This window comes from Theropithecus gelada, chromosome 2 (assembly GCF_003255815.1).
Source record: "Theropithecus gelada isolate Dixy chromosome 2, Tgel_1.0, whole genome shotgun sequence".
NCBI classification, from domain to species: Eukaryota; Metazoa; Chordata; class Mammalia; order Primates; family Cercopithecidae; genus Theropithecus; species Theropithecus gelada.
Window position 1 is genome coordinate 174,236,802 of NC_037669.1, and position 13,897 is coordinate 174,250,698.

The 13,897-nt window shown below is 48.5% G+C and overlaps 1 protein-coding gene across 4 annotated transcripts; it reads right to left on the reverse strand.

The window, feature by feature from the left end:
- Positions 1 to 4,537: 4,537 nt before the first annotated feature.
- On the reverse strand, positions 4,538 to 11,307 carry EOMES (eomesodermin). 4 transcript variants are annotated; one of them, XM_025376498.1, is made up of 7 exons: positions 11,253 to 11,281; positions 10,006 to 10,338; positions 8,764 to 8,918; positions 7,953 to 8,074; positions 7,317 to 7,475; positions 7,169 to 7,230; positions 4,538 to 6,391 (listed from the first exon to the last, which is right to left on the reverse strand). In XM_025376498.1, the coding sequence occupies exons 1-7, from the start codon at positions 11,279 to 11,281 to the stop codon at positions 5,653 to 5,655; spliced, it is 1,599 nt and encodes a 532-aa protein (XP_025232283.1). In that variant the 3' UTR covers positions 4,538 to 5,652. The 4 variants fall into 4 exon arrangements, with proteins under 4 accessions (XP_025232283.1, XP_025232284.1, XP_025232282.1 ...); XM_025376499.1 differs by lacking the exon at positions 10,006 to 10,338 and having other exon boundaries at positions 11,022 to 11,307; XM_025376497.1 differs by having other exon boundaries at positions 4,538 to 6,334; positions 10,006 to 11,307.
- Positions 11,308 to 13,897: the final 2,590 nt, after the last annotated feature.

Consider the following 13,897-nt stretch of genomic DNA (forward strand, 5'->3'; position numbering starts at 1 on the left):
TGATGATATATAAAGAGCAAAGATCTTGGCTTTTTGGCTTACTCTGTTTAATGTCACATTCAAAGTGTCATTGAGTAAAATTTTCTCATGTATATGTAATTGATAATAATGGCTGTACTGGAATTTACCTCCTTTGCCAACCTCTTAATGAAATAATGGGTCTAGCTGACAGTCATCAGTGTACAATGACATGCCCCCAAAAGAGACAACTCAACATGATGAGCCTCCTCATGGAATATTACCACCTATAAAATATTATTACTAAAAAAAGTGGAATCTGGATCAGATCAACAAAACGCCACTTTGTTGGAAAAACAAGAATCAGAGGACTATGTTAACACCACAGAACTGCAATCAGCAAAACCAGAACCTGGAAAACTAGACAGAACAAATGCTCCAATTTCTTCAATAAATTGCAAGGAAAAATAAAAGAGAAAAGTTGAGAGGGGAGAGTTCTAGGTAAGAGAATTAAGTGATACATCAATCACATGTGTGGGACCTGTTGGATCCTGATTAAAACAAACAACTGTAAGGAATAAGCAAACAAAAAGAAAAACAAAAACAACTTTATGAGACAACCAGAAAAACATACCTGAATATTTCCTGATATTCAGAAATGATTGTTGATTTTGTAGGTGAGATAACATGACAGTTTTATATATATAAATATATAAATAAAATATATAAAATATTTATATATACATAAATATACAATATATAAACTATATATTTATATATAAATATAAATTATATATATATGGGATATCTTTTTTTTTTTTTTTTTTTTTTGGCAGAACCGTTCAGGACCTGACAAAGCGGCTTTAGGAGTGGAGGAACCCTCTTCGGCTGGGGAGATCCTTACTCTCCATGGCCACCAGATGGCGAAGGCTGCCCGAGGCCCAGAAAAGAGACGCGCCTGCAGCCCCGCGCGGAAACTGCTGCGGTACCTGGTGGCCAAGGGCAAGGCGTGGGGTCCTCCTCCACGCCAACTGTGTGGGGAAACCTGGGTAGAACTCAAAGTTACAAAAGTCACTGTGCAAGCCCTGCTGTGCATAAATGCATACATTGGTAAGACTTAGTGGATGAAACAAATACAGGTTCGGCGGCGGTCAGAGATCCATGTGACGCGGGGGCACTTTAGGGACCATTGCTGAGGGCCTGGTTAGCATTTGGGCAGCTGAATCCTTCCCTTGGCGAACTCCATACGGGCCCTCGGCGACACACGGAGGACTCCCAGCATTGAAGAAGTGGGTGGATGTGTGTGTGCGCGCTCGGCCACGTCGTGTTTTCTTTTTCATTTAAGCCGTAATAAGGAGAAATTCGATGACCAGCAAGGCCGGAGTCCTATCGTCTTGTTGGGGGTGACGAGGAAAGAAAAAAAAAAAGGCGCCTGTAACTTCAGGCTGTCCAAGAATCGCTTAGCTCCTGGGCCCGGAAGAAAATCCAGCGCCCGTAGGGTTCGGGCGCGCGGGAAGCCCTGAGAACCCCAGATGTGTGCGCTGAGCCGAGGCCTCTGCAAGCGGCAGGAGGGAATCTGACCTCCGACACTCTTTTCAAGACACGCGCCGGTGGACCGGGTCCTGGGATTGGCTGACTTCGGGCTGGACCTTCGGGGTTCGCATATTTGAAAGTGTAAACTTGAGGAATAACGGTGGGGTGATGGGTATTTTATAGAATGGGACTCAATCTTGCTCAGCAACAGATTTTTCCAAATTCCCTTTTAAAGACAGCCTTCCAGAGCTTTCGAAATCTCCGCGGGATGAAAGCTAAACTTTTGGAGTCGCTGTGTAGCCGGGTAGAAGACACCGCGGCGCGAGCCGGAAAGGGAAGCGACACAGTGTCCAGGCGAATGGGAAAGGAAATATTTTAATTTTTGTTCCTACTGGTAGCTGAATGTCGATAAAAATCAAAGGGCATGCGGGAAAGTTTTTATTCCAGAGCGTTTCGATGACACCCGCAGAGATTTAAAAAATTACATTCCTCCCCCTCCGCAGGTTTAATTCGGAAAGAAGAGAATGCAGAGAGGGAAGACGGTGAGTCTGCTTTCACCAAGTTTTAAAGCCAATCAAAGACGGCTGTAAAAAGGGAAACCCGGACCAAAAACAGATTTGGAGCCTCGAAATTCTCCACTGAGGGTTTGGAAGATACGTTGCTGCAGACTTGAAACTGGCTCCAAATCCGGGCCCAAACATGGGCTGAAAATATGGCGCGCTAATCTGCAGCTTCCCCTCCTCCCAAGTTCTTTCTGACTCTTCCCGCCTTTCCCAGTTTCCCTTCCAGACGTCTGCGGCTCCCCGCTCCACCCCCAGGATAGCTGCTCTACATCCCAACAATTCACAGCTTCTACACCCAGGAGGGGGAATTCTGGAACCACCCAGAGCGAACTCGTGCCGGGGCGGGCTGGGGACCGGAGGAAGGTCCTGCTCGGAATTCTCCCCAGAGCAGAAAAGAATTCCAGAGGCTACATGTGGGCTGCTTTCCCCCCTTCTTCCTTTTTTCCCTCGCAAACCAACAACCAAAAAGTGTTTAGTGATGGAAAGAACACCAGTGGAAAATGGCAAATAACAATATTTCCAACTCCGAGTCAGGTCCTCTTTGCTCTGCTTTTTCCTGTTTCATTGCAATTTATTGATTTCATTGTGGTTTTTTGTTTGTTTGGGGCAAGAACGGAGATGTGAACCAGGACGAGCCAGCAGACCCCCAAGCCAGTATCTCCTCCCAGCGCAGGGAACACCGCCTGCACCGGTGCATACGCGGGAACCCTGGCGGAGAATGTAAACAAACCGGGCGCCTAGCCCTTGATCTTTATTTAAATAGAGGCTTGTTTATCGGTGTCATCCTAGGAGGATTAATTAGATACATCTCTTCACAATTTGGTGTCTGACACTCCATCTTAGGAATGCCTTATCACAAGGTGTTAATTGGGGCCACTCAGCCACTTACGTTTCTATTAAACACTGTGAGGGACTTTTCACAAGTACCAGGTTCTTTTTACTGTACGGTGCAAAAATATACAGGACCTGAAATAGACTAGGGCCAGAATCTGCTTTATGCCGGCAGTGATTAGCACTTTGGGGCTTTCTAGAGGGCAGAAATAGGAGAGCACTGTTTTTGAAATTCCATCGCATCTCCCAATATTCGGTGGCTGGATGCAGATGTAAGGGAGCTGTTGGGGGTGGAGGGAAGGCGCTGACCAGGATAGGCGGGCTATGAGTCTCCCTTTCGGAATCTAAAGCTGTCATCCACAATACATATATATTAAAAAGCACATCTTCAACGCTTTTGTCCCTGGCTCCCTGGTAAAGTTCGGGGCGCCTTTGCCAAAGTGTTTTGAGCAGGCCGTTCGGAAACGCGGAGCAGGAGTTGGAGCCCCCAAGGTCACGGGTGGCGCGGGAAGAACTCGGGCCCCAGAGGGATGGAGGGGAAGGGACACAGGACAATCGAGGTACAAGGCCCTGGCGGTCTTAATTGGGCGCAGAAGGGGAGGAGGTCCCGGCTGATTGCTCGCCTCCCAGCAGCTAATCCTCTTAGCAGCTGCATTTCCGCGCTACGCAGTTAGCAGAATGACCCTCCCAGCCAGACCTTTACCCCGGGAGGGTCCAGGAAGGGGCTGGAAGTTTTGCAATCTGGGCCTGAAGCCGTCTGCAGATAAGCCTGGCGGGACGTCTGGCGTGGGGTGGGGGACAAAGGAGACCCTCCACCCCACTCCTTGGTTTGACTCTTTGGACCGCCCAGGGTTCAGTCAGGGGATGGGCTGTCCTTCGTCTTCCCGTGGAGCGTGTGCCAAATAAACGGAACTAAGCGTAAGGTGAACTGCTCCAAGGTCACTGTTTGCAGAGCGGCGGTGCCCGGAACGACTGGAATCCTCCTTTGTAAGTGCCACGCCCGTCCCTAGCCTGCGCCTCAGTCCGAGTCCGGGCGGAGTTTGACTGCAGCTACCGAGGCCGGCAGCCCGCGGCGGCGGGTGCGCAGTGTCTGGGTTCAGAAGAAAGCCGCAGATGGGCGCAGAGCTGTGTGCAGCCCCCCGCGCCGCCGCGCCCCACGGACCCGGAACTGGTGGGCGCTCAAAGGGCCACGGGGTTCCCAGGGAGCCTACTTGGGCCTAAGGATGGGTGGCCCCAAGTAAGCCTAGATAAACGCCCAGAGAACTAAGTGGCCAGGTGCCCTGACAGAGCCTGGTCTCCAAGAACCAGGAGCGGAGGTTTTCGAGGCTTGGTTAAGTCTGCTGTGGGCAATCAGCAGCAGTACTCCCTCCCCCGCTCCCCCTGGTCTTGCCCCCCCTCCTCCCCGCCAACACCCATTGTCCAGACTTCCCAGTGGGGTGAGGAAATAGCCCCATTCCATTTCAAGGAAAAAAGAAGATAAACAAAACATCCCCACCCCCGCATGACTGCAGTATCCAGTTAGAGATTCTAGAGCCTTCCGTGGAGGTAGGGGATGGGTAAGGCCGTGTTAAAGCTGAAAACGATGGAGGAAGCAAAATGAGATCTTTAACACAAAGATGAAAACCCCAACAGTACAGAAGACAGAGCTATGCCCGTTCCCTTATTGAACCACATTTATTAAAAATGACTAAGACTGTACATAAAAATCCAAGATCTCTAAAAAGCCTATAGGAGCTGCGGTATCAGGTTTTAGTTTCTTCACATTACCAAGTTAGGGAGAGGGGATGGCACAAGAAGAGGATGAAATAAGAGTTTTCCTTAAACATGGTTCAAGTTAGTACAGAGTAGCTGAATACATTCTTAACTATCTAAGAAGTAAACAGAATATTCCCAAATATCATGGGGATGATGAAACTCTCCCCTTGCCCCTGCAGCTGTTAAGTGATTTGCAAATTCTTTACAAAGCCAAAGCACCAGTTTTACATTATCCCAGACATCTATGTAGACTATTTGTACAATATATACCACATTATTCTACAGTGTATCTAAACACACAACTGTACACTTTTAAATTCTCTCTTTTATTTTTTTTGGTGACTCCTTCCCTTGCTCTCTCCGGAGTCCTACTGGCCACCCCAGCACACAGCAGAGGCCTAGCAAGTCTCAAGTGAGGCAATCCTGGACTAGGACAAACATGGCTTGTTCCAAAAGCCGGGGGTTAAGGAATCAAAGTCAGGTGAAACCATCACTTTCACAAAAGCTTTTCTTGACTCCTGGGCCGAATATCTTTTGCCCCTGGCAGAATGTAACAGCAAAATGTCTCCTGCTGAAACTGAAGGCCCAGCCCTCTTTCAGAAGCAAAACACCTTAACACTCGGCTTCTATTTGCTTAAGAATTTACAAATAGAAATGAGAATCAAAGGTTTTAACTAATTTGATAGCACTGGGCCCTCAATGTTCACAGCCTGCTTCTTTGAATGGTTAGTGTCTCTCCAATAAATAAATACAGAACCTTGGATACCCTTTGAATTTTAAAATACCTTAAAGTCTTCCATTAATCTTATTTTTTTAAAATGCTAGGTTTGTTTCAGTTACCTGCAGCAATCAAAAAGCTTTGGCACCTTCTTTTAGAGAATTGCACAAAACAGGATGCATCAAGGTGGAAGGCAAACATCTTTTTGGCAACCTAGGCAAAGAAGACAACAAAAAACACCACCAAGTCCATCTGCAAAAAGAGTTAGCTAATTTTTGAGGTTAAAATAACTCTTTAGGGTGTTGTGTAAAAAGCATAATACCCTCCCATGCCTTTTGAGGTGTCTTTACTATATTCTTCAGCATTAATGTCCTCACACTTTATGGAGGGTGAATTTTCATTACTGGAGTTGCTAGGAGACAGCCGCCTTCGCTTACAAGCACTGGTGTATACTCCTGAATCATTGGAATCTAGAGATTTGATGGAAGGGGGTGTCTCTATCCAAGAAGAGCCAATTTCCTCTTTCACTTTCTCCTTGGAGAGCTGATCTTCAGAGAACACAGTGGGGCTTGTTCTGGAGGTCCATGGTAGTCCAGCTGCCATCTTCCTCTGGTAAGAACCTCGACCTCCCCACCCTGCCATTGCAGGAAAGGTTGGGTCGGGGTAATACCCCAGGGCATGGGATGTCTGAAGGGGCAAGGATTTAATGCCATATGGGAGCAATGTGCTAGAAGTATATTCAGATTCATAGGAACCGATGTCTAGTTTGTTGGTCCCAGGTTGTTGGACAGGAGTGACAAGCCACCGCTGGGGAGGGTTGGCCACCTCTTCGCTCTGTTGGGGTGAAAGGAGGCCGTTGGTCTGTGGCACGGTTCTCTCGCCATTATAATAGCGGGCTTGAGGTAAAGTGTTGACAAAGGGCTCCGGGAAGAAGGACTGAACGCCGTACCGACCTCCAGGGACAATCTGATGGGATCTAGGAGAATCCGTGGGAGATGGAGTTAACCTGTCATTTTCTGAAGCGGTGTACATGCTACAATATAAAGAGAAACACTTAAAAAAAAAAAAAAAACCCTAATGTTGTCCCCAAACAAACCACCTCCCAGAAATGAAAAAGGCTTCCGTTGGTTATCTGTACTGAAAGTGCTGGTCTGTTGGGCTAAAAGGACAGAGGCAGGAGATGCAGTGGTCCATTTATCTGGATGCTTGGCTTACTGGGAAAAATTTCCCACCATGTGAGAAAAAGTTTCCCCCTAGGCATCAAGTATTTAAACTACAGAAAATCTACCTTTACTAGTCCTAGAATATGAAAAACTGAGATCAAACCTTCTTTGTCAATGTGATGGGAAAAACACTGGCTGTGGTGGTAGAAAACTCAGATTTTAAAAACAGCAGGGCCTTGCTGTTTCATGTTGTGAAATTACATTCTCTTAGTTTCAGTTTTTTCTTATGTTAAAAAAAAGAAGTGGGGCTGGGAGAGAGTAATAATATCTCCTCTTGGGAGGATGAAAAAGTGGATCAAATGAAAAGAAAGGTATATAAATGCAGATTGTTAAAATTTCAAGTCTTCACTGAAATGCTAAAAAAAACTCTTCATTTTTAAGTCCTTAACATTTCTTCAGAGATTAACACAACCCTTCTGAGAAAATTCTAAAGCAAGATTAGTAAAGGAAAAAAAATTGGGAAAATAAAAATATGTAAAAATCCCAAAGGTCAAAGCTCTTCCTAAAATATATTCTCAGCGAAGTGCCTGTTGATGTATGTCCCGTTCAGAGATGATCATGCAAGTGCGGATAAAAGCTGTACTTACGAATCATAGTTGTCTCTGAAGCCTTTTGCAAAGGGGTTATGATCAATCTTTAGTTGAGTAATCTAGATAGGGGAGAAAAACAGTCATTGAGTGCTTCATCATGCTGGACCTTAGCTTTAGAGATTCTTGAGATGTTTGGGACACTCACGTCGGTGTTTTGGTAGGCAGTCACTGCAATGAATTGTGTTTCTGAGAAGGTAAAGGTCTGGGTCTTTGAGGGCTCATTCAAGTCCTCTACGCCATCCTCTGTAACTTCAACAATATGCAGTCGGGGTTGGTATTTGTGTAAGGACTGTAAGACTATCATCTGGAAAGAGTACAGAAAAAAAGTTGCTAAATCTAAAAAATCTCTTAGTGGTTCAACAAAATTAGATTTTGACAAATTATGTATTTTGGCATGGGACTTCTAAACGCTTCGCACTAACAGCTTTGTTTATTGCAACTTTAAAGGTTTCATTATTACCCCCCCCCACTTTTTTTTTTTTTTTTTTGAAATTTAAAACATAGCTGGGTATGTGGTTTTGATAGATATGCTTTCCTCTTGGTTTCCTAAATTCCCAAAATACTTCGGTATTTCTGTTCTTAATAGTCAACTCACTGTTATTGAATCCAATAAGAAAGTGAAGATGAGAAAGGTCAAAAGAACAAAAAAGTTTAGAAATGGGCGAGCAAACAGGTCACAAATGCAAATATTATAAATACAGTGAAAAGAGTAGGGACTCTTATTAGAAAAAAGACTTATAGTCAGAGCCAGAGGATACCCCCTCCTGCTCTGTCACTCTACCTGGGTGTTGTTGTTATTTGCGCCTTTGTTATTGGTGAGTTTTAATTTCCCAAATGATATCTCCTGTCTCATCCAGTGGGAACCAGTATTAGGAGACTCTGGGTGAACATACATTTTGTTGCCTAAGAGAAAATGAAACAAAACACAAAACCCAAGCATATAGGGCTGTTTACAAATGGGGAAAGGGGAGGGATGTCTCTTAGCTATGGGCAAGATATAAGAGCTAGACTTACAGCTGGTCTCCCAGCAAAAGTTGCTTAAAGAGGCCAGTGGAGACCAGCAGGACTACATCAATATCCCTCCCAGGCCCCTGTGCTTCCAGCCTTCCTTGCACTAGGGACTCGCCTGAATCGCATTTCAGAATTTAGAAATGGAGCTAACAGGAGATGACTCTTGAAGGTCAATTTGGGACCTTCTAAAGCTGTAAGGGCAACATCCAGTGGAAGAGAGTTGGACATTTATGGGTGAACAAAACTTTGGCTGGGCTTTCTCAGGTAAACATTAGAATCCCAGGAGCCCTTCCCACCTGGAGAGCTTATGACTACTAGTTTCTTAAACGTAGGGATGGGGTGGGGTGGGGTGATGTCTTAGTTAAAGGTTCTAAATATCTATATATTGGCAGACAAGAAATCTGACTTAGCAAATTCTCCTCTCTGTCAAACAATCAACACAAAGACACTCATACTAACACCTCTAGGCCTCAGAATGGAAGGAAAAAAAAAGTGCTACATTTAAATGTGAGTTGTCTGAGTCGAGGGTTCCGATTTCTTCCCGCCCGTTCCTCCCGGGACCGAGTTTCTTCTCTGCTCACCCTGCATGTTATTGTCGGCTTTGCCGCAGGTCACCCATTTGCCCCCTTGGAATCGCCAGTGGTTGGGGTCCGCCAGCACCACCTCTACGAACACATTGTAGTGGGCGGTGGGATTGAGTCCGTTTATGTTGAAGCTCAGGAAAGGAAACATGCGCCTGTGCAAGGGAATAGAACCAGAAAAATCGATTTAAATTGGGATGTCCTAGAACGGGCCCAGACCCCAGCGGGTTCCCCAGACACCTGGGATAGGGTCGGAGCACATCTAAAAGTTTGCAATGAACAGAAGGCTGGTAGATCAAGTGGTCTGAAACTATGTAAAATATTTTTGAGTTGGCAACTCTTGGAACCTTTCTCTCTTTTCAAAAAAAACAAAACAAAACAAAAAACAAACAACACACACACAAAACTTGTTCCAACATTAGTATATCCCAAATTCGCATGCTTCTGAACGCTCATATTCTCGGCCCTTTCAGACGCTCGTTACAATTTTTCTCCCAGAATGCTAAAAACTACTAATTTTTAAATGCACCATTTAAAAAAGTACCAGAGAACAACATTAGGTTATTCTTGTTAAAAATATATATTAAACTTTAGGCTAAAAGTCCCCTTTGAGTGCTCCTCTCTCAGTACCCATCCCTCCCTTTCCCCAGAAGTAGCCAGTGTTAGCAGTTGGATGTATAGCAGAACTTTCTCGCGCACGAACCCGAGCCAGGTCTGGCTCCAGGGCAGGTCTAACCACCTACTCGGACCAAGCTTCCGAGGCCGGCGCTCTAGCCCTCACGCCCATCTCCTGGAGACGCCCCGTGGAGACCCTGGCGCCTAAAACTGCGGGAGCCCATCTACTGCGCTCAGGTGGCCAGCTCTTGAGCCTTCCCTACCCGTGGCTCCTTGCCTGCCTGCAGGCATGCACCAGCATACCGCCGAGCAGGAGGATCTAACGAATCCAGCTTGTGTACATGCCCTAATTTCCATTTCCGCCTCCTCCAGGTCTGTTCAGGTGAGGATGATGGGAGGGAAAAGCGGCGTACAGCCGTAACATCGGCACCCTGCAAGAGCCGCCGGTGCACTGACAGAGAGGGACACCGCATTGGAGATGCGGTGTCTACGGAGATTTATTGCGCGCGGTGAAACACTCTAAGCACGGCGCGGAACGACTGGGTTTAGCTCCCTCATCCCGGACCTTCCCCAGGACCACACGTTCATTTATCCCCGAACCCAGGGGCCCCTCCACGCTGCGCTCACCTGCCCTGTTTCGTAATGATCATCTCAGTTTGGTGGCGGTGGAATTTGAGCCACAGAGGCCGGTTGCACAGGTAGACGTGGGCACGGAAGCTAGAACCTGGAACCCCCAGGCCCCCCAGTCCTCCGCAAGATCCCGCCGCTGCGGCTCCAGGGTACGGCCCGTAGAGCGGAGCCCCCTGGCTGTACTGATAGGTGCCCGGGCCGCCGCCCCCGCCGCTGCTGCCGCCCGCGCCACTGCCCGCGCCTCCTGGGCCGAACTGCGCCCTCCCGGGTGGGCACACAGCTGCGGGGAAGCCGCCGGGGGGCAGCATGGAGCCGTAGGGGTAGCGCGCCCCGTTAGGAGCCGGGTACACAGGTCCGTGGGGCGCCCCAGCCGCTGCCTGGTACGGGAAGAGTGAGCAGGGCGCAGCCAGCTCCGACCCCTGAGGCCCGGGGGACGGGAGGTAGTAGCGCTCGGAGCTCAGGCTGTCCATGGAGTAGCGCGCAGTGGCCGCAGCCGCGGCGGCGGCGGCGGCGGCGGCGGCTGCAGCGGCAGAAGGCAGCTCCTCCTCCCCGCAGGGGGAGCCCTTGCGGCCGTCCGGGGGCCCCGGCTTGGCCACTACCGCAGCGCTGGCAAATGCGTCCCCGGCGTCGGTGTCACTAAGCATGGCCGCGGGGGCCCCCGCGCTGGCTGCTGCGGGCTCCCCGCTCACCGCCTCGCAGGAGAGACTGCCGGAAAACTTCTTGGACGCTTTGTCTAAGTCCAACTTCTGAGGAGACGGGGCGGCGCCGGGTAGGTGGCCGGCGCTCCCGCCGCTGCCGCCTCGCGCACTCTCCAGCGGGTAGAAGTGCGCGCCAGGCAGGTTCACTGAGCTCACCAAGAGCTGCTCCCCTAACTGCATGCTTTGCAAAGCGCAGACGGCAGCTGGCTGCTTCCTCTCCTCCCGTGGCCTTATTATAAAGGCAGGATGGGGGAGCCAGCGCCCTCTTCCGAGGGGAAGGTAACTTCCCCTTCCTCCCGCGCCGGGGCTACCCACCTGCCGACTCGCGGGCCGCTACTGCGCGCACTGGCGCGCCCTGAATCCAGCGTCCTTTCCGGAAGGAAAGCGCCGTGAGTTGGAAAGCAGGAGGTGGAAACTAACCCAGAAGCCCTCTCCTTTTCCTTCCTCGTACCTCTTGCTCCTCAGGACCCTCACCCTCCTCCCAGACTCACACGCTGGAAGAAGGGGACTTAGATCTTTGTCCCCATCCACCCACTACCCCGCGCCTTTCTGCCCTTTTTCGATTGCCAAAGCATCGGTCAAGTTGACCACTTGGAAACTTATGGGCTGTCACTAGCTGCTTTATATATTTGCGGCCAGGGAGGGGCTTCGCGGCCTCACAGCCCGGAGACCCTCCTATTGGCTGATGGAGGTGACACTAATTCAATTAGGCATTTACTAATTGGATCAAGTCGCCTGCTACTTTCTTTTCCTTTAGCCTGATTTTTTTTTTTTTTTTTTTTTTTTTTTGAGACTGCGTCCCGCTGTGAGAATCAATCCTGGTGTCTGTAATTTCGCCGGAATTTAGGGGGACAAGTTTTGGGGTCTCCGTAGCGGTATCCATCCTTGGCACATTAGTCATCTCAGCCCTCTGCTGGAGGAATGAGATGGCTGGAGCAGATTTTAGAGGCCAGAGAAAGCCTCTTCAAGCTGATTGCTTGCAGGGAAGCGCCCGTCCCGGAGGCTGGGGAAACTGGGGCGAGTTGGAGACAGGCCCAAGGAAGTCTCTTTCCTCATCGGAAGCTGTAACTTCAAGGCACACCTTCCTCTTGTCGAAGGCGGAATCCCTGGCCTTCAACGCACAGGAGCCACTTTTTGTTTGTTCCCATCCTTTTACCCAGTGGGAAAGGTTTGTAGAGAGGAAACTCGCGCTAAGCTTTTGGGGTTCCGGGGAGGGCCAGAGCACATTGCCATCCTCTAGGACCTAAGCCCTCAGCTTCTAAATCAGAAGCTTGGATAGAATAGGGTACTGGGGACAGGACAAGAGTGAAACTAAGCTAGCTAACACCCACTTGATACTCACGCCAACACACCTGCTTTCGGGGAGACAATCACTTTTATTCCCCACAACTTAAAATCCACGCTACTCAGTTTTCCTGATCCCGGATTCCGTCCCTTCACCACCATCTTCAGTTAGGCCTGACACCAAGAAACAAAGGTTCCCTAGCAGCCCCGCTGTTAGGATTCCCTGAGCCTCTACTCTGCGGCTAATACAGAAGGTAGAATAATTAGTGAAATAATCAGTTTGATATTGAATTAAACTCCAGCTGCTTGTTTCTTCGCTGCGTTTCCTCAGATAGAGTCAAGAGCGGGGCCGTCATATTTTATTGTTTCATTATTACAGAAGCGGGGGGCACGTTTCGTTGCGGATAAGGAGAAGCCTGAATATTCGCTGTTAATAAGCAATTACAGACGCCGCCAGTAATCGCTCCGGGAGCGCATTTTCCGGCTGAGATGTCGGGACTCTGCTTCCCCAACCGAACGCGATCACACGGGAAACTCTTCGCCCACAACAGATGAGGTGGCCAAAGGATTGCTGAGCGCGCACACACAAGTGTAGAACAGCGCGAAGCTTTCCAACCCAGCTTTCCAACCACAGCAGCACCAACATCGGCATGTCTGGGGTCTCCGAGAACGAGGTCCTTAATGCACTTGGACTCTCCAGGGCATTTATCACAGTGTGTGTGTGTGTTTTTTTTAATGTGTGTGTTCGCGCGCTCGCGCGCTGGCGTGTGTGTGGTGGTGAAACCCAGGAGTGCGCGAAGATTTTCAGGGTCAAGGCACAGCCACAGGGGAGGGGGCAAGTTAAGACTAGTGGGCAGGGGCGGTGGCCTTGTAGGTCCTGGGCCAGAGTGGCCAGAAAGCTGGTATTGAGCGCGTTCTGCCCTGCGCTTCCTGCATTTCGTCCCATCAGTATAGTTCGTGTTTGGCACGGCTGTTTTGGTCACTACACTGTCCGTGCCTTCCTCCCCTGCTTTAGTGTTATTTTGACCCAAGGAAGTCTCGAACATTGATTATTCAGATAGTATAGCGCTGTGAAGACTTCATGATTGTCAACGTGGAGATCCCGTGAGGGGTACGGGAGCTCAAGGAAAGAAAGGGGCCGCGCCGCTTGGGCGGTTTTGACGACTATCTATCCCTGGCTGGCGGGTCCTGATTACTATTCGTGGGATCCTCTACATTATCCTTAACCTGAGTTGCAAGATGTCTAAGCGAAAACTACGGATGAGAAATCTCCCTAATGTAAGACCTAATCTCATGTTATTTGGAGCTAGGGTGGCCAAAGGTACATGACAGTTTTGTGCTTTCACAAAGCAAGAAACGGGCCTCGGTGTCCCTTCAAAATGCTTTTGACGCGGCCAGGGAAGCGCTTCTCGTGGCAAAGTGCCATCGCAGGCAACAGGCATCGTTCCGACCCACTCTGGCGCGAATAACGCGGGCCAGCTGTCCCCCGAGCCACATCAGAAAGGGCTGATTTTATTCCAGCCCCAGAGCAAGCTTTTGAAAGCGCATGAGTTCAGTATGAGCACCACCTAATTATTAAATATATATACGATGTGTATAATTAGAATTTGTATTGATTCTTGGGGGCAGGAAATTTTGGTTTATATCTACCCACTTCCCCAAAAAATCTATTATTTTTCCAAAGTTCAACATATTTTACTGGAGAAGCAAAGACAAATTCAAAGAGAATAAAAATTCAGTTTCTATAAAACTACTCTAGGACCCAGGATTTTTGGAACATGGAAAATATGTACATAATATTATATTACATATTGTATTACATTTGTAAGTATAGGTTACAAATTCTCTTTAAAATAAGGAAAAGCACTGTTTCAGCTACAGGCCTTTTTTTTTCTGGCTGAAGATTA

Bases quoted from the DNA above. Each gene is read 5' to 3' on its own strand.
- EOMES (XM_025376496.1), bottom strand. From the start codon at position 10,886: ATGCAGTTAGGGGAGCAGCTCTTGGTGAGCTCAGTGAACCTGCCTGGC. The intron at 8,075-8,763 runs GTGAGCAGAGAA...ATTTTCTCTTAG, and splicing joins AGCCGACAATAACATGCAGG to GCAACAAAATGTATGTTCAC. The intron at 6,392-7,168 runs GTAAGTACAGCT...TTTATATTGTAG, and splicing joins TTCAGAGACAACTATGATTC to CATGTACACCGCTTCAGAAA.